General features: G+C 35.3%; 1 protein-coding gene and 1 pseudogene across 1 annotated transcript; one reads left to right on the forward strand and one right to left on the reverse strand.

The window, feature by feature from the left end:
* Positions 1 to 11546: 11546 nt before the first annotated feature.
* On the reverse strand, positions 11547 to 13896 carry LOC121946512 (uncharacterized; annotated as a pseudogene).
* Positions 13897 to 15467: 1571 nt separating this feature from the next.
* pgd (phosphogluconate dehydrogenase) lies at positions 15468 to 23702 on the forward strand. Its single transcript, XM_042491110.2, has 13 exons — positions 15468 to 15622; positions 16020 to 16095; positions 16190 to 16369; positions 16462 to 16527; positions 16616 to 16734; positions 16882 to 16951; positions 17044 to 17178; positions 17263 to 17452; positions 19261 to 19391; positions 19657 to 19790; positions 20367 to 20466; positions 21608 to 21730; positions 23147 to 23702. The coding sequence occupies exons 1-13, from the start codon at positions 15615 to 15617 to the stop codon at positions 23264 to 23266; spliced, it is 1452 nt and encodes a 483-aa protein (XP_042347044.2). The 5' UTR covers positions 15468 to 15614; the 3' UTR covers positions 23267 to 23702.
* Positions 23703 to 24234: the final 532 nt, after the last annotated feature.

A 24234-nucleotide genomic window follows, 5' to 3' on the forward strand; every position in this document is an offset into this window, starting at 1 on the left:
GAAAACCTTTAAAATAGAATGTTGAAAACATGACCAAAAAAGCAAGGCTATAGTAAGGCGAAAAATGTCAAAATTTGACACGTCCTAAAAACAGCCGAAAACTATTTAAACTTGTTTTAGAGTTATGTTATACTATACAGTGTTAAAAAAAACATGAAAAAACGTCCAGAAAACCTTTAAAATAGAATGTTGAAAAAATGACCAAAAAAGCAAGGCTATAGTAAGGCGAAAAATGTCAAAATTTGACACGTCCTAAAAACATCTGAAAACTATTTAAACTTGCTTTTAGAGCCATGCTATACTATACAGTGTTGAAAAAACATGAAAAAATGTCCAGAAAACCTTTAAAATAGAATGTTGAAAAAACATGACCAAAAAAGCAAGGCTATAGTAAGGCGAAAAATGTCAAAATTTGACACGTCCTAAAAACAGCTGAAAACTATTTAAACTTGCTTTTAGAGCCATGCTATACTACACAGTGTTGAAAAAACATGGAAAAACATCCAGAAAGCCTTTAAAATAGAATGCTGAAAAAAATGACCAAAAAAGCAAAGCTATAGTAAGGCGAAAAATGTCAAATTTTGACACGTCCTAAAAACAGCTGAAAACTATTTAAACTTATTTTTAGAGTTAATTTATACTATACTGTGTTGAAAAAACATGAACAAAACGCCCAGAAAATCTTTAAAATAGAATGTTGAAAACATGACCAAAAAAGCAAGGCTATAGTAGGGCGAAAAATGTCAAAATTTGACACGTCCTAAAAACAGCTGAAAACTATTTAAACTTGCTTTTAGAGCCATGTTATACTACACAGTGTTGAAAAAACATGGAAAAACATCCAGAAAGCCTTTAAAATAGAATGCTGAAAAAAATGACCAAAAAAGCAAGGCTATAGTAAGGCGAAAAATGTCAAATTTTGACACGTCCTAAAAACAGCTGAAAACTATTTAAACATGCTTTTAGAGCCATGTTATACTACACAGTGTTGAAAAAACATGAAAAAACGTCCAGAAAACCTTTAAAATAGAATGCTGAAAAAATGACCAAAAAAGCAAGGCTATAGTAAGGGGAAAAATGTCAAAATTTGACACGTCCTAAAAACAGCTGAAAACTATTTAAACTTATTTTTAGAGTTATGTTATACTATACTGTGTTGAAAAAAACATGAAAAAATGTCCAGAAAACCTTTAAAATAGAATGTTGAAAAAATGACCAAAAAAGCAAGGCTATAGTAAGGCGAAAAATGTCAAAATTTGACACGTCCTAAAAACAGCTGAAAACTACTTAAAATAGCTTTTAGAGCCATGTTATACTATACAGTGTTGAAAAAACATGAAAAAACGTCCAGAAAACCTTTAAAATAGAATGATGAGAACATGACCAAAAAAGCAAGACTATAGTAAGGCGAAAAATGTCAAAATTTGACACGTCCTAAAAACAGCTGAAAACTATTTAAACTTATTTTTAGAGTTAATTTATACTATACTGTGTTGAAAAAACATGAAAAAACGTCCAGAAAACCTTTAAAATAGAATGTTGAAAAAATGACCAAAAAAGCAAGGCTATAGTAGGGCGAAAAATGTCAAAATTTGACACGTCCTAAAAACAGCTGAAAACTATTTAAACTTGCTTTTAGAGCCATGTTATACTACACAGTGTTGAAAAAACATGAAAAAACGTCCAGAAAACCTTTAAAATAGAATGTTGAAAACATGACCAAAAAAGCAAGGCTATAGTAAGGCGAAAAATGTCAAAATTTGACACGTCCTAAAAACAGCCGAAAACTATTTAAACTTGCTTTTAGAGCCATGTTATACTACACAGTGTTGAAAAAACATGAAAAAACGTCCAGAAAACCTTTAAAATAGAATGTTGAAAAAATGACCAAAAAAGCAAGGCTATAGTAAGGCGAAAAATGTCAAATTTTGACACGTACTAAAAACAGCTGAAAACTATTTAAACTTATTTTTAGAGTTATGTTATACTATACTGTGTTGAAAAAACATGAAAAAATGTCCAGAAAACCTTTAAAATAGAATGTTGAAAAAATGACCAAAAAAGCAAGGCTATAGTAAGTGAAAAATGTCAAAATTTGACACGTCCTAAAAACAGCTGAAAACTATTTAAACTTGCTTTTAGAGCCATGTTATACTACACAGTGTTGAAAAAACATGAAAAAACATCCAGAAAGCCTTTAAAATAGAATGCTGAAAAAAATGACCAAAAAAGCAAGGCTATAGTAAGGCGAAAAATGTCAAATTTTGACACATCCTAAAAACAGCTGAAAACTATTTAAACTTGCTTTTAGAGCCATGTTATACTACACAGTGTTGAAAAAACATGAAAAAATGTCCAGAAAACCTTTAAAATAGAATGTTGAAAAAATGACCAAAAAAGCAAGGCTATAGTAAGTGAAAAATGTCAAAATTTGACACGTCCTAAAAACAGCTGAAAACTATTTAAACTTGCTTTTAGAGCCATGCTATACTATACAGTGTTGAAAAAACATGAAAAAACGTCCAGAAAACCTTTAAAATAGAATGTTGAAAAAACATGACCAAAAAAGCAAGGCTATAGTAAGGCGAAAAATGTCAAAATTTGACACATCCTAAAAACAGCTGAAAACTATTTAAACTTGCTTTTAGAGCCATGCTATACTACACAGTGTTGAAAAAACATGAAAAAACGTCCAGAAAACCTTTAAAATAGAATGTTGAAAAAACATGACCAAAAAAGCAAGGCTATAGTAAGGCTAAAATGTCAAAATTTGACACGTCCTAAAAACAGCTGAAAACTATTTAAACTTGCTTTTAGAGCCATGTTATACTACACAGTGTTGAAAAAACATGAAAAAATGTCCAGAAAACCTTTAAAATAGAATGTTGAAAAAATGACCAAAAAAGCAAGGCTATAGTAAGGCGAAAAATATCAAATTTTGACACGTCCTAAAACAGCTGAAAACTATTTAAACTTGCTTTTAGAGCCATGTTATACTACACAGTGTTGAAAAAACATGAAAAACGTCCAGAAAACCTTTAAAATAGAATGTTGAAAAATGACCAAAAAGCAAGGCTATAGTAAGGCTTAAAATGTCAAAATTTGACACGTCCTAAAAACAGCTGAAAACTATTTAAACTTGCTTTTAGAGCCATGTTATACTACACAGTGTTGAAAAAACATGAAAAAACGTCCAGAAAACCTTTAAAATAGAATGTTGAAAACATGACCAAAAAAGCAAGGCTATAGTAGGCTTAAAATGTCAAAATTTGACACGTCCTAAAAACAGCTGAAAACTATTTAAACTTGTTTTTAGAGTTATGTTATACTATACAGTGTTAAAAAAAACATGAAAAAACGTCCAGAAAACCTTTAAAATAGAATGTTGAAAAAATGACCAAAAAAGCAAGGCTATAGTAAGGCGAAAAATGTCAAAATTTGACACGTCCTAAAAACATCTGAAAACTATTTAAACTTGCTTTTAGAGCCATGCTATACTATACAGTGTTGAAAAAACATGAAAAAATGTCCAGAAAACCTTTAAAATAGAATGTTGAAAACATGACCAAAAAAGCAAGGCTATAGTAAGGCGAAAAATGTCAAAATTTGACACGTCCTAAAAACAGCTGAAAACTATTTAAACTTGCTTTTAGAGCCATGCTATACTACACAGTGTTGAAAAAACATGGAAAAACATCCAGAAAGCCTTTAAAATAGAATGCTGAAAAAAATGACCAAAAAAGCAAAGCTATAGTAAGGCGAAAAATGTCAAATTTTGACACGTCCTAAAAACAGCTGAAAACTATTTAAACTTATTTTTAGAGTTAATTTATACTATACTGTGTTGAAAAAACATGAAAAAACGTCCAGAAAACCTTTAAAATAGAATGTTGAAAAAATGACCAAAAAGCAAGGCTATAGTAAGGCGAAAATGTCAAAATTTGACACGTCCTAAAAACAGCTGAAAACTATTTAAACTTGCTTTTAGAGCCATGTTATACTACACAGTGTTGAAAAAACATGGAAAAACATCCAGAAAGCCTTTAAAATAGAATGCTGAAAAAAATGACCAAAAAAGCAAGGCTATAGTAAGGCGAAAAATGTCAAATTTTGACACGTCCTAAAAACAGCTGAAAACTATTTAAACATGCTTTTAGAGCCATGTTATACTACACAGTGTTGAAAAAACATGAAAAAACGTCCAGAAAACCTTTAAAATAGAATGTTGAAAAAACATGACCAAAAAACCAAGGCTATAGTAAGGCGAAAAATGTCAAAATTTGACACGTCCTAAAAACAGCTGAAAACTATTTAAACTTGCTTTTAGAGCCATGTTATACTACACAGTGTTGAAAAAACATGAAAAAATGTCCAGAAAACCTTTAAAATAGAATGTTGAAAAAATGACCAAAAAAGCAAGGCTATAGTAAGGCGAAAAATATCAAATTTTGACACGTCCTAAAAACAGCTGAAAACTATTTAAACTTGCTTTTAGAGCCATGTTATACTACACAGTGTTGAAAAACATGAAAAAACGTCCAGAAAACCTTTAAAATAGAATGTTGAAAAAATGACCAAAAAAGCAAGGCTATAGTAAGGCGAAAAATGTCAAAATTTGACACGTCCTAAAAACAGCCGAAAACTATTTAAACTTGTTTTTAGAGTTATGTTATACTATACAGTGTTAAAAAAACATGAAAAAACGTCCAGAAAACCTTTAAAATAGAATGTTGAAAAAATGACCAAAAAAGCAAGGCTATAGTAAGGCGAAAAATGTCAAAATTTGACACGTCCTAAAAACATCTGAAAACTATTTAAACTTGCTTTTAGAGCCATGCTATACCATACAGTGTTGAAAAACATGAAAAATGTCCAGAAAACCTTTAAAATAGAATGTTGAAAAAACATGACCAAAAAGCAAGGCTATAGTAAGGCTTAAAATGTCAAAATTGGACACGCCCAAAAAACAGCTGAAAACAATTAAAACTTGCTTTTAGAGCCATGCTATACTACACAGTGTTGAAAAAACATGGAAAAACATCCAGAAAGCCTTTAAAATAGAATGCTGAAAAAAATGACCAAAAAAGCAAAGCTATAGTAAGGCGAAAAATGTCAAATTTTGACACGTCCTAAAAACAGCTGAAAACTATTTAAACTTATTTTTAGAGTTAATTTATACTATACTGTGTTGAAAAAACATGAAAAAACGTCCAGAAAACCTTTAAAATAGAATGTTGAAAAAATGACCAAAAAAGCAAGGCTATAGTAAGGCGAAAAATGTCAAAATTTGACACGTCCTAAAAACAGCTGAAAACTATTTAAACTTGCTTTTAGAGCCATGTTATACTACACAGTGTTGAAAAAACATGGAAAAACATCCAGAAAGCCTTTAAAATAGAATGCTGAAAAAAATGACCAAAAAAGCAAGGCTATAGTAAGGCGAAAAATGTCAAATTTTGACACGTCCTAAAAACAGCTGAAAACTATTTAAACATGCTTTTAGAGCCATGTTATACTACACAGTGTTGAAAAAACATGAAAAAACGTCCAGAAAACCTTTAAAATAGAATGCTGAAAAATGACCAAAAAGCAAGGCTATAGTAAGGGAAAATGTCAAAATTTGACACGTCCTAAAAACAGCTGAAAACTATTTAAACTTATTTTAGAGTTATGTTATACTATACTGTGTTGAAAAAAACATGAAAAAATGTCCAGAAAACCTTTAAAATAGAATGTTGAAAAAATGACCAAAAAAGCAAGGCTATAGTAAGGCGAAAAATGTCAAAATTTGACACGTCCTAAAAACAGCTGAAAACTACTTAAAATAGCTTTTAGAGCCATGTTATACTATACAGTGTTGAAAAAACATGAAAAAACGTCCAGAAAACCTTTAAAATAGAATGATGAGAACATGACCAAAAAAGCAAGACTATAGTAAGGCGAAAAATGTCAAAATTTGACACGTCCTAAAAACAGCTGAAAACTATTTAAACTTATTTTTAGAGTTATGTTATACTATACTGTGTTGAAAAAACATGAAAAAACGTCCAGAAAACCTTTAAAATAGAATGTTGAAAAAATGACCAAAAAAGCAAGGCTATAGTAGGGCGAAAAATGTCAAAATTTGACACGTCCTAAAAACAGCTGAAAACTATTTAAACTTGCTTTTAGAGCCATGTTGTACTACACAGTGTTGAAAAAACATGAAAAAACGTCCAGAAAACCTTTAAAATAGAATGTTGAAAAAATGACCAAAAAAGCAAGGCTATAGTAAGGCGAAAAATGTCAAAATTTGACACGTCCTAAAAACAGCCGAAAACTATTTAAACTTGTTTTTAGAGTTATTTTATACTATACAGTGTTAAAAAAAAACATGAAAAAACGTCCAGAAAACCTTTAAAATAGAATGTTGAAAAAATGACCAAAAAAGCAAGGCTATAGTAAGGCGAAAAATGTCAAAATTTGACACGTCCTAAAAACAGCTGAAAACTATTTAAACTTGCTTTTAGAGCCATGTTATACTACACAGTGTTGAAAAAACATGAACAAATGTCCAGAAAACCTTTAAAATAGAATGCTGAAAAAATGACCAAAAAAGCAAGGCTATAGTAAGGGGAAAAATGTCAAAATTTGACACGTCCTAAAAACAGCTGAAAACTATTTAAACTTATTTTTAGAGTTATGTTATACTATACTGTGTTGAAAAAAACATGAAAAAACGTCCAGAAAACCTTTAAAATAGAATGATGAAAACATGACCAAAAAAGCAAGACTATAGTAAGGCGAAAAATGTCAAAATTTGACACGTCCTAAAAACAGCTGAAAACTATTTAAACTTGTTTTTAGAGTTATGTTATACTATACAGTGTTAAAAAAACATGAAAAAACGTCCAGAAAACCTTTAAAATAGAATGTTGAAAAAATGACCAAAAAAGCAAGGCTATAGTAAGGCGAAAAATGTCAAAATTTGACATGTCCTAAAAACATCTGAAAACTATTTAAACTTGCTTTTAGAGCCATGCTATACTATACTGTGTTGAAAAAACATGAAAAAATGTCCAGAAAACCTTTAAAATAGAATGTTGAAAAAATGACCAAAAAAGCAAGGCTATAGTAAGGCGAAAAATGTCAAAATTTGACACGTCCTAAAAACAGCTGAAAACTACTTAAAATAGCTTTTAGAGCCATGTTATACTATACAGTGTTGAAAAAACATGAAAAAACGTCCAGAAAACCTTTAAAATAGAATGATGAAAACATGACCAAAAAAGCAAGACTATAGTAAGGCGAAAAATGTCAAAATTTGACACGTCCTAAAAACAGCCGAAAACTATTTAAACTTGTTTTTAGAGTTATGTTATACTATACAGTGTTAAAAAAACATGAAAAAACGTCCAGAAAACCTTTAAAATAGAATGTTGAAAAAATGACCAAAAAAGCAAGGCTATAGTAAGGCGAAAAATGTCAAAATTTGACACGTCCTAAAAACATCTGAAAACTATTTAAACTTGCTTTTAGAGCCATGCTATACCATACAGTGCTGAAAAAACATGAAAAAATGTCCAGAAAACCTTTAAAATAGAATGTTGAAAAAACATGACCAAAAAAGCAAGGCTATAGTAAGGCGAAAAATGTCAAAATTTGACACGTCCTAAAAACAGCTGAAAACTATTTAAACTTGCTTTTAGAGCCATGCTATACTACACAGTGTTGAAAAAACATGAAAAAATGTCCAGAAAACCTTTAAAATAGAATGTTGAAAAAACATGACCAAAAAAGCAAGGCTATAGTAAGGCGAAAAATGTCAAAATTTGACACGTCCTAAAAACAGCTGAAAACTATTTAAACTTGCTTTTAGAGCCATGTTATACTACACAGTGTTGAAAAAACATGAAAAAACGTCCAGAAAACCTTTAAAATAGAATGTTGAAAAAATGACCAAAAAAGCAAGGCTATAGTAAGGCGAAAAATGTCAAAATTTGACACGTCCTAAAAACAGCTGAAAACTATTTAAATTTGCTTTTAGAGCCATGTTATACTACACAGTGTTGAAAAAACATGAAAAAACGTCCAGAAAACCTTTAAAATAGAATGTTGAAAACATGACCAAAAAAGCAAGGCTATAGTAAGGCGAAAAATGTCAAAATTTGACACGTCCTAAAAACAGCTGAAAACTATTTAAACTTGTTTTTAGAGTTATGTTATACTATACAGTGTTAAAAAAAACATGAAAAAACGTCCAGAAAACCTTTAAAATAGAATGTTGAAAAAATGACCAAAAAAGCAAGGCTATAGTAAGGCGAAAAATGTCAAAATTTGACACGTCCTAAAAACATCTGAAAACTATTTAAACTTGCTTTTAGAGCCATGCTATACTATACAGTGTTGAAAAAACATGAAAAAATGTCCAGAAAACCTTTAAAATAGAATGTTGAAAAAACATGACCAAAAAAGCAAGGCTATAGTAAGGCGAAAAATGTCAAAATTTGACACGTCCTAAAAACAGCTGAAAACTATTTAAACTTGCTTTTAGAGCCATGCTATACTACACAGTGTTGAAAAAACATGAAAAAATGTCCAGAAAGCCTTTAAAATAGAATGTTGAAAAAATGACCAAAAAAGCAAGGCTATAGTAAGGCGAAAAATGTCAAAATTTGACACGTCCTAAAAACAGCTGAAAACTATTTAAACTTATTTTTAGAGTTATGTTATACTATACTGTGTTGAAAAAACATGAAAAAATGTCCAGAAAACCTTTAAAATAGAATGTTGAAAAAATGACCAAAAAAGCAAGGCTATAGTAAGGCGAAAAATGTCAAAATTTGACACGTCCTAAAAACAGCTGAAAACTACTTAAAATAGCTTTTAGAGCCATGTTATACTATACAGTGTTGAAAAAAGATGAACAAAACGCCCAGAAAACCTTTAAAATAGAATGTTGAAAACATGACCAAAAAAGCAAGGCTATAGTAAGGCGAAAAATGTCAAAATTTGACACGTCCTAAAAACAGCTGAAAACTGTTTAAACTTTATTTTAGAGCCATGTTATACTACACAGTGTTGAAAAAACGTGAAAAAACGTCCAGAAAACCTTTAAAATAGAATGTTGAAAATATGACCAAAAAAGCAAGGCGAAAAATGTCAAAATTTGACACGTCCCAACAACAGCACGAAACGGCCCAAAATAGCATGCCAATGCAGGCCACAGCGTAGAATGTTGTAAAAAGAGCCAAAAACACCACAATGTGGCATGTCAAAAAAATTAACAAAATGCAGTACAACTGTATGGCAAAAAATGTCAAAATTTGAATTGTCCCCAAAAAAGCTTGAAAACGCCTAGAATAGCCCGCAAAGGCACACCATAGTATAGAAAGTTGCAAAAAGGGCTGAAAACACCATAATGTGACATGTCGAAAAAATTAACAAAATGCAGTACAACTTTATGGCAAAAAATGTCAAAATTTGACATGTCCCAAAAACAGCTGGAGACTGCCTGGAATTGCCTGCTGATGCACTCCATAGTATAGAAAGTTGCAAAAAGTGCCAAAAACACCATAATGTGGCATGTCGAAAAAATTACTGACAATGCAATACTATAATATGGCGAAAAATGTCCAAATTTAACATGTCCCAAAACTAGCCATAGCATAGAACATTGCAAAAAGGGCCAAAAACAGCTTAACATAGCATGTCGCAAAAATCAACCGAAAATGCCATACTATAGTATGCTAAAAAATGACAAAATATGACATGTCCCAAAAACAGCTGAAAACCACATAAAATAGCATGTCCAGAGACGCCATAGTATAGTTTCATGAAGAAATGGCCACAAACTTATAAATATAGCAGGTTGAAGAATTTACCAAAACGACATAGTATAGTGTGGCGAAATATGATATGTCCCAAAAACATCTGAAAGCCACATAAAATGGCATGCCAAGACATATCATAGCAGAAAATGTTGCAATAACGACCCAAAATGCCATAATATGGAATGTTGAAAAAAAATGTGAAAAAGATCATGATGGTCATAGTTCAGCAGGATGAGGACCCAAAAATGCAGACAAGCAAAAAGGGAGCCAGAAGCGCGAACTTAAAGCGAGCTTTAATGCCGAATGTTAGACACACAGAAAAACCAACAGGTGAACAAAAATGCAAAATACAAATAAAACATAGGGAAAACTGAACTAAAACAAACCAGGAACTCAGGAGACAACAAAGGGAAAGCCAGAGGATTAAAGCAACAGGAACACAGCAAGGAAAGCAGCAACATGGTGAGGAAAACAGAAGAACAGGTTTTCTGGGGGGAATTTTTTTTGCTTTGTCGATATGAGGGTCTAAGGACAGAGGGATGTTGTCTGCTGTAAAGCCCTCTGAGGCAAACTCTGATTTGTGATAGTGGGCTTTATAAATAAAACTGACTTGATTTGACTAGCATGGCGTTTTGTGACATGCTATGCAACAACTTTAAAACACTTAAAATATTGACTTTTTGGACCATTTTTTCAACATTTCACACTATAAACTTCTTCGACATGCTGTGCTATGACTTTTTCCGACATTTGGAGTGATCGCTTTTTTGACTGTTTTTCGACATGCTATAGTAAGGCGTTTTTGACATACTATATTAAGATTAACACAACAATTTCAACCATTTTTCGACGTGCTGTAGTATGCCGTTTTTTGATATACTATACAATGGCTTTCAAACACTTAAAATATTGACTTTTCAGACCAGACATTCCACACTATAAACGTATTCAACATGCTGTGCTATGATTTTTTTTTTACATTTGGAAGGATCACATTTTTTGACAATTTTTTCAACATGCAATACTATTAAGAATATATCTAAGCATTATTTTCTCAATGAGTCAGAAAAAATGCTGAAATTAAGCATCCAATAATATTGCAATACCCTAGGAATAAGGCTAAATTCCCCTGGAATTTACAGAGAAAAATACATTATGCTTAAAAATCAGTAAACCTGAATAAGATAAATGTAATTAACTACAGTTGTGATAGCATAGCTTAAAGAAAGATATGAATTTCAATGAATTTCCTCAAACTTTATTTTCTTCAAGCTGCCATTAGCAGAACCAAAACATGAAGATCATTGGTAGTCAAGGTTAAGATGAAACGGCCTTTGCTGTATGAGACGATAACAAGTGTGCAACCAGCACTTAAAACCTTGTAACAACAACCACCCTCTTTTTTTTAAACAACCTGCCGCCTTCAAGGGTTAAAATACAGCAATGTGTCATTTCTATGACGTTAGTAATATTCAAGCATAAGACCTGAAATAACTGCAAATTTAGTCCACACATCAGATAAATGTAGAGGAATACAAAACACAACATTTTCCTCTAAAATGCAAACAAAGGACGAGTAAGACTTTCGTAACAATGGTGGACTCAGATATTGAACAGCTCTTGGATCAGCCAATACAGTTCTGTTATCCGTACGGGAAACAAAAAAAATGTCATTTTTCAGCCTAATCAGTGATGAAGTTTTCCTCTCAGCCATAGCCTTTATGAATGAAAAAGTCATGTCCCGGTCATGGATGGCGTCCAAGAGGACTTCTGTCTGCAGCACAGACAGGAGTGTCGCAACGCACTTAGGATATGTAAGGTGAAAGGCATAATAACATGCCATGAGATACATTACACTGGTAGAGATGTCCTCTTTGGGGAAGGTCAGCACAGGCATGAGTCTAATGGCCAGTATGCAGCTGGTTTTGCAGACAATCTCAACAGGGCTGAAGAGCGGTCTCGACTGAAGAAAGGTGTTGAGGTCTTCATTGGACTGGCACAAACATAAAAACATAACCAAATTTGACAACAAAAACAAACCACTTTTTGTATCTTATGGTCAAGAAATGTGAAAATTCCCATATATGCACAAATTCTTACCTCAAGGATCTGAAGCATAGCCTCACTTGCGTGTCCTAACTTCTTGGGGAGGAGCCACAGGTAATGGGAACATGTCTAGAAGCCTTCATCATGGCAATTAAGTGTTTTACTGTTAGAAACAAAAAATAGTCTCGTTAATTTACTGCAGCCAGTTATTTAAAAATCTTATATTGGATCTATTGTCTGAATCTGTTACCTTTGTCCTGCAGAGGAGGCCTCATGACATTTTTGAAAACTGTGCCCTCTCCAAAAAGGTCTCGGTCCCAGCGGTTCTTCAGTTCAGATACGAACAGATACGATCAAGTTCCCTTGATCAAGGATTCGCTGGAGTTCATCCAATAGCTTACACACATACACAGGCAGACAGACAAATGTGACATTTCAAAGAGATAGAAAACAAATGTTAAAAATATACATTTCAACTGAAATATGGTTACATTAAATGTCCATTTTGGAGCTATTATTTTCTGTGAAATTCGTAAATTTTATATCGTTTAGCTGGAGGCCTGGGAATCATTATCCAGGTTACAACTGAACCAAAGCTCACTGTTGTACATTTGTCCAGAAAATGTTCATCCCCATCCCTGTTATGGCCTTTAACACTGCTCAGTTCCCATATGGAATTAGATGAGCCTCATTAATGAATGTGCATAGAGAAATTAGCGTACATATTTCATCATTTACAACTTTCCACAAAAATATTTCAAGTGCAAACAAAATCACTTCTTGTTGTATATATAAATGTAAATAAACCTCCACATGTAAAAGGGTTTGCTAATGTATTTCTGATACATACAATCATTTTAAATTCATATTTGTGGATTATTACTACAAACATTTAGATCAAGAAGTATTTGTGAGGATTAGAAACATGTTAATGAACCTTAACGCTTTATATGTGAAAGTTTTTCTAATATTCATATACAATAAATATTTTTGTGTGCATTTAAAATATTTTTGTAGAGTCTATATATACTGCAGATCTCGATATAAATCTTTGATCTGTGATAATCATTTGTGATTAATCATCTGACTCTATATTCCCAGACTATTTCTCATTTTAGATTAAGCATAAGCCTACTTGAAATGAAATCATTTGCTTACGTGATCCAGTTCTCTGAAGCAGGGATATGCTTGAAGAATCTTGGTAGGCCTGTCCTGCTCTTTCATGGCATCAGAGTCAATGAAGGTTTTGCTTGGAATTCGACGTCTAGCAGCTGGGAAACATCCTTCTTGTTGGGTCTGGTCTTGGTTTTGTATATCTCCTGAAGAGTTTTATAATGTCTTGCCTGGTTCTTTTGGCTCTCAGTAGTTTTGGATACTGGAAAACATGAACCCTACCAATTAACACTTCAAACGTAGCCTGAAATTACATTGTTTCCGTTTGGGACATTTAGATGTGTAATCTAAAACAGTAAGTGTTGAAAACTGCATGATGACAAAGTTGAATTTACTTAATTAAAGAGATGGGGTTGTCCCTTGTTTAGAGTAGTTGTAAAAGCTGCATTCACACTGAAGCACTATTCACTGTGTCCATTTGTGTACTTACCATCCAACCATTCAACCTCTGGGGTGTTGCATCTAGATTGTGGTGATCTTTCTAAGATCAAAGTTGAGCAGGTGGACTCATCTGTGTCGTCACTGGACGTCTCCTGGCTGCTCTCAAAGCTCTCTGTGGCCTCTTCCTTGAAGGAGTTGCTCCCTGCTTCTTCTTGGGGGTTGTCACATTCTGCACCCTTTTCAAAAGCTGCTGCTTTACAGATTCCTAACAAAAACAAGACATGCAAAACATAGTCAAATAAATCCCATGAAACAAAATTTAATCCTGAATACTTGAATAGTGACTTGCCCACTCAGCTCCACTGGTCCCAGATCTGTCCCACAGCATTGGATAGTACTCTATGAGGCACTTCACTATTACAGTGAGTTCACGGCTGCATGGACACTGGAAGTCATTCCCTGCTGCTCTCTTAATGGAAATCATGCTTGTTACTGTATTCCTGATTAATCAACAGTGAAGATCTTTGGAAAGGACATAGTCTCCTTCTGGTCCAGCACACTGTTTTGCAAAAAGGTGCTTCTGGATTACTCCAACTCTGTTTCTGTGTATAAGACATACTGTGGGCTGACTTGCTGTACGGTTCTGCTGGCACCCTGTTCTCTTGGGTTTGGGGAGCGGAGGGGGGTGGAGGAGAAGGAAGGGGTGGGAGAGGGAGCTGGAATGGGGTTGAAATCACAGCTACCAGAGGAGATGCCTGGTCTGCACAGGTTTGATTCTTGACCCTGGATTAAACATACATTTTTTTAATGGTAAGTATAAGAAAAGGAACACTACACTGAAAAAAACAAAAACAATACAGAAAAAAGACTATATGTTTAGATCAATGTAAGATGTCCAGGAAATGCTTCTCTGATAATAGTAAACACTGCATGATTAACATGTGGTTGATGAGAGATCTTTCACTGAATGGTAGAGTACTTTTTTCTAAAGCTGAAGGTATATCCAGATCTGTTTATGTGTACTTGTCATTTGAAATGGCCCCTATAGTTTACAAAACATAGATAAGGCTTTATATAACTTTACCTGGAGAAATAAATATCATTATTTAAAGAAAGAAATTCTTTAAATGTAATCCCAGAAGTAAAGGAGGTATGGGGGTGATATATTTTGAAACCTTAAATAATACTTTCAAAGTAAACTGGATCTCTAATCTAATTGATGAAACGGACAACATCTGGAACACTTTTCCTAAGCATGTATTTAATGTCTTTGGTGGAATCAAATTTTTGTTCAAATGTAATTATAAAACTGAAAAGCTACCTGTTAAACCATCAAACTTTCATAAACAAGCTCTAGTGGAGAAACACCATTCAAGTTTGAGTGGAAGCTTGGTATGTCATCGAAAATCATGCAAAACAGCACAGTATAGTAGTATGCTGTCAAAAATCCTGGAAAGGAATCATAGACTTGTATGTCACCAAACATGAAAAAGAAAAACAACAACAACAACAACAACAACAACAACAACAAAACAACAACAACAACAACAACAACAACAACAACAACAACAACAACAACAGAGGATCACAAGTTTGTTTTCTTTTTTCCTCTCATGCATATACTTATTTAATAAAATATTGGACAATACTGAATAATGCATTGGACAATGCACGGTATTTGATATGCTCACCCTCTGTTGCTTTACATGAAAAGTAACTACAGAGTATATCTGTCAAATAAAGCAAAAAGTTGTACCTCTGATTCTTTTTATATTGACTTTTTTTTTTAAAAAAATTCTAAATTTCCTTTACACTGAATTTCAGTACAGTGCTTGGTAAATGTTCTTTTCAACACTGTTTTTTGAGGACACACATTTAAGGCAGGTCCTCATATAATCGCTCACCATTCATTAGGGGGTGTGAGCCTACGTATTTTGACTGACGGCCAGTTGGACCAATAGAAGAACAGATACGTCTCCTCAGGATTCTGGACCAATGAGAATTCGCGAATCACGTCCTTTCAGTTTGACAGCCGTCATCTGATTGGCTCATACTCTACATGGGGCGTACGTGAGTTTCCCCTTGTCGTCGTCACGTTGAGAAGAGAACGAGGAAGTAAAAGGCGAGTGAAGAGGACTGGTGTGTGAGGCTGACTGTCATTTGAGCACTGTTACTTCACGGATACTTTACGCACTGAGAACCATGGCTGAGTAAGTTCCGAAATTAGTTTTTACTTATTTAGATAGTCGGTAAAGTGGAGAGGTTATCGTTGATACGTGAGGTGAAATCATTGCAGACTTTGCAGTCGTTTAGTTTTGTGAGAGTAATCTCCACCAGTTAGTACACGGAGCGGTTAGCCTGTTAGCTAACCAGCCTTTAGTGGAAACGTATGTAACATAATATTTTACGTGGAAATCAAACAGCCATTTTTTTTTAGTACAGAAGATATTAAACATATGGGCTTAATATACATTATGAAAAAATATATTCTTAACAATAAGTCCGAAAGGTTTTCGAGTGTCGTGGTGAACTTTTATCCATTCATTGTTGGTGCTCAGTCTCTGATCAGATGCTTAGTAAATTATATTGTTTCTTTTCTCCTCACAGAGCGGATATTGCACTGATTGGTTTGGCTGTCATGGGCCAAAACCTCATCATGAACATGAACGACCATGGCTTCGTGGTAAGATGATCCTCTCTGTGTTTAAGTCCCAAAACTCCTGGCAGTAAAAGCTGTTCCACTTTACGCTTTTTTATTCACCAAACCTCTTCAACAGGTTTGTGCCTACAACCGAACCGTGTCCAAGGTGCACGACTTCCTGAACAATGAGGCGAAGGGCTCCAAGGTTATTGGAGCAGAGTCCCTGGAGGACATGGTGTCCAAACTGAAGAAACCCAGGAGGATCATCCTGCTGGTCAAGGCCGGGCAGGCTGTGGACGACTTCATCGACAAACTGGTTGGTAGTTTATGCTCAAATGTGTTTGCAGTCACTTGTGGAAAATTGAGTCCTACAGATACATCAATTGGCGTTGTATCACTCTTTTTCAGGTTCCCCTTCTTGATGCCGGGGATATCATTATCGATGGTGGCAACTCTGAATACAGAGACACAACAGTAAGTCAAAGAGAATCACTGACTAGCAGTAAATCTGTATTTCTCTTTGAAGATATTGTCATAGTATGTATGTGTTTCTGTCATACAGCGGCGGTGTAAGAGTCTGAAAGAGAAAGGCTTGCTGTTTGTCGGCAGTGGAGTGAGCGGTGGAGAGGAAGGGGCGCGTTATGGGCCCTCACTCATGCCGGGAGGACATGAGGAGGCCTGGTGAGTCTCCTCACACTTTCAGCTGTTGTATTAAGGGCATAGACTACAAAACAAACATAGTTATTACTAATTAAGTCAGACATCTGTGAATGGCTCTAAGAAGATTTTAGTATGATAGTCAGTTGAAACTCTTGCTTTATTTTGAAGGCCGCACATAAAAGACATCTTCCAGAGCATTGCTGCCAAGGTCGGAACAGGAGAGCCTTGTTGTGACTGGGTGAGTTTAATTCGTGTTTAATTTTTACTACAGTGATTTGTTGTTATCATGTAAAGTTGTCTCGCAGTGATCTGACTGGCTTGCTTGTGCAGGTTGGAGATGAGGGTGCAGGTCATTTTGTGAAAATGGTCCATAATGGCATCGAGTACGGCGACATGCAGCTGATTTGTGAAGCCTATCACCTGATGAAGGATGTCCTGGGCATGGACCACGATGAGATGGCACAGGTGAGCTATATGATGTAATTTTTTTGTCATGCCAGTTCTGTATTATCCAATGTGAAAACAACGTTTCTGACATGAATCACTCAGGCTTTCGACAGCTGGAACAAGACAGAGTTGGACTCCTTCCTGATCGAGATCACGGCTAACATCTTTAAATACAGGGACTCTGATGGTACACATCTGCTGCCCAAGATCCGCGACAGTGCTGGACAGAAAGGCACAGGGAAGTGGACGGCAATTTCTGCCCTGGAGTACGGCACACCTGTGACTCTGATTGGTAAGAGGAAGAAAGGAGGTTGTAGCCAAGGAAGTATCTGGTTTCCTTGTGTGTTCCAAAGCTGGCTGCTTTCAGTAAACTGTGTTTGTCATGATGACATGGCAAAAGACATTACGTCACACAAGCTAAGATTTCAACACCGCTTAAACAAATTAAAGGGCAGTCAATGTAGGTCTAATGACTTGTTTTGGCTAATGTTTAGCTCTGCCAGTTAGCCGGCACAGTGTTTCCAGTGAGCTTCCTCTAGAGAACTTGATCGATATGTTGCTGCCACTAAGAAGATTGAGGGCTTTTCTAGTGGCCTGCTCATCTCTAGTGACATAAGGAGGATTTGTGATACTCCTCCGCAGATTTGGTCTTTGCTCTGACTTTAAGACCATCAGTTTCATAAACAGCCATGGAGGTCAGGGGGCAAGATTAATAATCCAGGACATGTGCATAGTTTAAATTAGAGGGTTCAGGGTTTCTACATCTCACAGCAAGTTAGATTTAAGACTTTTAATTCCACTCTGAATGAAATTTAAGACAAATTTTACATTAAACAAAAGTGGAAAAAAAAACTTGAACCAGGGTCAGTTACCTAGGGTCAGGGACAATATTGCCCAAATGCTGAATGGAAAAGCATGACTTTTTTTTGTCTCATGGCAGAGATGAAGGTAGAACAGGATTGCGTAATAACTGGAGGTTGTACTTGTTTCCATTTCCATTTCCATACAAAAAACTTTCGAAAATCTTTTTGCATAAAATATTCCGTGTCTCTTATGCATTTCCTTGTCCTGGTTTCAAACATGCTGCAAAATCTTGACTAAATGGACAATTTTTGTTGAATTGTTAAACATGCCTTCAACGGTACAATGAAAGCTAGATAGCGTTTCGTTCCTCTGTTCTGATCTCTTTGTGTGAGAGATATTCTGTCAATTATTTTTTTTTTAATATGAGATTGGCATTTTACAATGCAACTGTGACATTTTTGAGACTTTTTAAAAATTAGTTTAAGACATGTTATTACCAATTAAGGCCTTATTCTTAGAATGATGAATTCAAAGCCTTTTTAAGACTTTTTCAGGATCCCCAGAAACCCTGCAGGAACTCACATGATAAACTTGTTAAAGTTAAGTCATGCAGAATTTTTTTAACAGAAACTTGTCACCAAATTCCTGCAAACACTGATCACTGATTTTTTTAAAAAAAAAAAGATGTTTCCTCATCCCTCTCGACACTGTAGATCCTCTTGTGATAGAGAGATAGAGGCATTACAAAAGCTTCATTGTGTGAGAGCTGAGCCAGTCAGTGTGGAGCAGGCGGACAGGCCGGTACTGTATGCATGGATGGATTTCTGCCCCCAAAAGAGAAAACATTCCTTACCAGGATAGTTCACTCACATTTTCTCTCGCCGTCTCCCCTGCCTGTGGGTTGCATCACCTAGCTTAGCTCATGCTTATCCAACAGTTGTTTCCTCTTATCTCGATACAGTGGTGATACAGTGTAATTGGCGTTTTTAATGTGGAAGCTGGCAGTCCCTTTTTTCTAATGCAGAAGAGGCAAGCCCTGTTTTTCTGACAGCGTTATTACTGCTGAGTCATGCTGATCTTTTGTTTTTATGTTAACATGGTGTTCTGGCTACATGGCTGTGGCTTGAATAACATATGTAGCCATCTGTTGTGAGAAGTCTCAGGAAATCCAAATTACCGTTTACCGAGCTGTCTTGAGTGGCTCTTAAACAATGTGACGTATGCGGAGAGCTAACCTTGTTGTCCGTGTCTTTTCCTGTGTCTCCTCCACTCTTCCTCTCCTTCTGTGTGTCTCAGGGGAGGCTGTCTTTGCCAGATGTCTGTCTTCTCTGAAGGATGAGAGAGTGGAGGCCAGCCGCAGCCTTTCAGGGCCGCAGGGGATCAAATTCAGCGGTGACAGGACCACCTTCCTGGAGGATATCAGAAAGGTAAAACAAAATATAGAATTAACTTATTTGCCAGTTTATTGGGTACAGCATGCTAAAACTGATGCAGTCTTATACAACAGCGTGTTGTCATGAAGGTTCACAGTTTGCAGTTTAAAATTATTACCAGAAACATTTTTAAGCACTCTGTAAATCAGCAAGTTTTCTGAATGTAAAATGTACTTTTTTATACAGTGATCGATGTAACAGCATTTAGAATTTGGCCACTATGTCAAAATTTATTACTTAATTCTTTTTTTTCCTCCAGGCCCTCTATGCCTCCAAGATCATCTCCTATGCGCAGGGCTTCATGCTGCTGAGGCAGGCAGCCAAAGAATTTGGCTGGTCCCTCAACTACGGTGGAATCGCTCTGATGTGGAGAGGAGGCTGCATCATCCGAAGGTACATTTAACCTTGTGTTTGCCTCACCGCTGCCCTGCGCAACTTCATGTCAACAGGCATCTTTCACATTGATGGTGAAAGCTGTGGTTAGTCAGTGTAAGAGAGAACTTCTTGAGAAGAAAGAAGAATAAAATGGAGAAGTTTCCTGTGGATGTAATTCAACTTGTAAGATTTCCTTAAGTTTTATTAAGAATTTGCATATGATTAAAAATGCTAGAGGAATAAGTCTTTCAGGAGTCTTAATGTAGCACCATAAAGGAAGTTATTAACTGTACTCTGTCACTGCCGTATGAGTAACACTGGAGTGAGAAATCTAGATTAAGGAAGAAATTTTGCTTCCTGTACAGTCAGGGTGAGAAAAGAATGAGGAAATTCAGGTTGAGACACTCGTTTCCTTTGTGTAATCTGGCAAAGATGTTGCGTAAACCTAAATCAAATATAACACTCAGTGTGACTTAACCTGGTAATGGTATTTTACATGCATTTTACAGTTATCTAGCCCAAGTGTTCCCTTACTGTAAGCAGTCTTTTCTCTGTCACCACTGTTGGCTAACACGGCCCTTTCCCCTCCTCCAGTGTCTTCCTGGGTAAAATCAAAGAGGCGTTTGACAGGAACGCTGAGCTGCAGAACTTGCTGCTGGACGGTTTCTTCAGTGATGCTGTGCAGGACTGTCAGGTATGAGGAAGGAGGAAGTGGCCAAAGGCCAATCTGCAATAACCACCTTGAGAAAGACACACAAAACAAGTTATTTCCTCTTTCATAACAAAAAGAGCAAACAGCACCACTTGTTGGTTAAATTGTCAGCTGTCCGAGATGCCATATATGGCAAATAGTTTTCGAACAGAAGCCTGATTATTTGCTTTTACGTTGTATTGTTAATAAGAGAAGTGGATTTATTTTCTTTGTTTATACATTAATCAAACAGTCTTCTGAGACTAGTCAAGAGTTCTTAATTTAAATCTTCTATTAACGGACAAAAAATCCTACGTCAATCCACCCCAACAAAACAGTCTGCAGATAGTCAGACCTGAGTCGCCTCAAAGAGCCACACTGGAGGCAGCATAAGTAATAAAGAAATACTTCACCCCAACCAAACAGTCACTCGAATCCGGGAAGAAGTTGTTTTTTTGCTAGCCTCCACAGTGAACTAAGAATCCAAAAAACTGAGAAATTCTTGATAAATTGAAGGAGCCGTTAAACAGGAGGCCGCGTTTAACAACAGTAAAAGTATATTAAAACATCTATTTACAAAGTAAGCAACATTTGAGCAAAAAGGCATGTTTCTGGCATATGGCATAAAAAAAGAATTTAATATTATAATTAGAATTTAATATTATTATTATTTATAATTTAAATATAGTTTAGCTCTTGGCAAACGTAGTTACCTATGACTTCAATTCATCAAGAATTTTCTCTTTTTTTGGACCTTTCATTCACCGTGGAGGCTTGTGGAAAAAAATAAAGTTTTCTTCACAAATTCAGTGTAAAATCAGCCAAGTAATTGATATGGAAGTGATCATTTGGTAGGTGAAGTATTCCTTTAACAAGCAGCCATGCCAAAAGCAGCATTTTTTTTCTCTGCTTCTCACTTTCCATCTTTTCCTTGAAAAACAAAAGCTCATAGTGCGCCCACAGCAATAGGCTGGACTGAATATAATTTGGAACTGGCTTGAATTGGATCTCAGTTACCAGGAACTGAGTGGCCTTGTGAAGACCTCTTGCTCTTGGCTTCACATGAACAAAGCTTTATTAAGACTAAATTGCATTACATTCATGAAAACAAACTGTTGTTAACCTGTCAAATCTCTCTGTTCAGGAGTCATGGCGCAGAGCAATCAGCACTGGAGTGCAGCACGGCATCCCGATGCCGTGTTTCACCACAGCTCTGTCGTTCTACGATGGTTACAGACACGAAAAGCTGCCAGCTAACCTCCTCCAGGTAAGACAACAGCTGATGCTGCAGAGCCGAGCCCACTGAGCATATGGCCAAGTGTGGAGGCGTATCGGATTAAAAAGATCCCGTGTAGCTGTTGTGTGTGTTTGTGTTGAGATGGGGGGGCTTTAAGACCCCGACACTTGTTTATGTCTACGTTACTCATCTATGTTTAGACTTGTTTTTTGTTGTCTTGTGCATTAGCATAAATATACAGAGCAGTAACATTTTGTCATTTTTTGAATCAATTAGCAAACAAAAATGTCAAATACTGCTGGCTCTATATATGAGATTTGTTTGTTTTAATCATTGTAGATTTAATATCAGGCTAACACTTTATAATCACCATTCACAAATATTAATTTGCTAGTTATTTAAACTTTGGTTGACAGTTATTTTACTATGAACAATAAAATGCTAATGATATATTTAAGTAATAGTAATGCTATAATTTATGTTATTTTAACAGTTTATTGTTACAGACATTGTAACATTCTATATATTATATGTCAAAGTACTTGTTTAAGGGGTAGTTGGTAGCTTCTAAAAACTTGGTCATATTTGCTGAAACTGTCAGTACATCCTGACAGTCGTACATTAAACAGATAATCTGGGGTGGGAATCATTCCTCTGTTTTCTCTATTGCCTTGTGGCATTTTAATACCTTTCCTTTCTGTGAACGCAACAATAATAGGAGTTGATGAGTCTCTAACGTAGCTGTCACACTGCTCATGAACGGCGGTCAAACTTATGAATCAAGAGTCTGTTACTGCATTGTCCGTTTCTCACCTCAAATGTTTTCACAAAGATATGTCAGTGTACTGTTAAGATAAACAAAAAGATATTTGTAAGACTTTGTTACTGGTTAATAATTGGCTAATAAACCATCTATAAACAGTATTTGGATGGCCATTATAAAGTCACAACTGATAATATTACCCTGTTAAATGTCAATAAATACGGGGAAGCACATCTGTAAACATTGCAGATACCATAGAAACACCCATAGAAATTTAACTTTTCATTCTACTTATGTGCGTCACCAAAATAATGGTTTTAGACAGTTTGTACGGCAATTAACAATTAAAGTTTTACAGATTTCTGCTACATTTATGTATCTAATGCTTATAGATGTTTTACCAACAATTTCTTAAAGTTCCACAAATCAACAGATGTTTCGTTTAGTATATATAATATTGTGTGCAACAAAAACAAAACAAATATAGTATAACTAACAATTATGGAAAAATACCTAATAAACTTTAATTAATTATCTGTTTAACATGTATTATTGATGGTTTTTAGAAAATGTTAAATATCTGTTGGTTGAATAGAACGAGCACTGTCGTATGACTGATACAGCAGCGTCTCAGTGTGGGTATCTCACGTTAATGTTTTTTTTAATTAATTTATTTTTTTTAGGCCCAGAGAGATTACTTTGGAGCTCACACATACGAACTGCTGTCAAACCCCGGTCATTTCATCCACACCAACTGGACTGGCCATGGTGGAAATGTCTCCTCTTCATCCTACAATGCCTGAGGATCATCTTCATGTTATCTAAAAACACAAACGAGAAGAAAGAATGAGGGGAAGTTATCTGTGAGAGAGGAAGACATGTTACACATTCCAGCTTAATAATCATGCCCAGATATTTAAGACCCCCCCCTCCAACAGTCAAATTAATCCAACTCTTTACTCTTCTTGAGTAGTGCAGTTTTATTTATCAGGATGTGGAATCATAAATTATGTGTGTTGTAATCTCTACACCCTGTGTGGTTTGGCGTAGCAACTTTTATCACAGAGGGAGGAGCTACAACATGTTGACTCCACCTATATACTACGGATATGATGCTGGCTATCAGGCCAATGTTCACCAGTCATGTTGGGCCCAGGGTTCATGGGGTTAACACTGGATTAAGCTGAACCGTTGCACTGTACTGTATTAGGCTAAATAAAGATTTCAATCCCTTTATAATTAGCTTGTGTGGTCCTTACTCTCTGGGTGCTGTGAACAGGATTGAGATGTGTTTGTGTGTGAGATGCTAAATTAGGCAACGAGTGACATAAGTTGCCTGATATATAAACAGGAAATACGGTTTAAAAGTCCTGTCTGGTGACAGATGATTTGAACCTCTGGCCTACTGAAGTGCAGAAAGATACAATGATTATTATTATTATATGATGGCCACACCTCCACTATGGCTGCACAATCCTGCATCTGTATCAAACATTTTATTTGGTGACAATCATTGGATACTTGCCAGTATCCAATGAGCCAGATATGTTTCATTCAAAGTAAAGTGGCTTAGCAAATAGTAGTAAAAATGCTTTAAAATGTCGTGAAAAAAGGGAAATCCCATCTTCATTAATAGACCTCTTCTCCGGCCTGTGGCCGAACTTTCTACTAAATATATATGAAAATATTATTTGGTATATCCAGCTTACTAAACAAGGCTGTAAACGTGACTGGTGATAAGGGGTTACAACCAATGAAACACATCCTGGAC

The sequence above is a fragment of the Plectropomus leopardus genome, chromosome 9 (genome assembly GCF_026936395.1).
Source record: "Plectropomus leopardus strain MGB_pleo_1.0 chromosome 9, ASM2693639v1, whole genome shotgun sequence".
Classification (NCBI taxonomy): Eukaryota; Metazoa; Chordata; class Actinopteri; order Perciformes; family Serranidae; genus Plectropomus; species Plectropomus leopardus.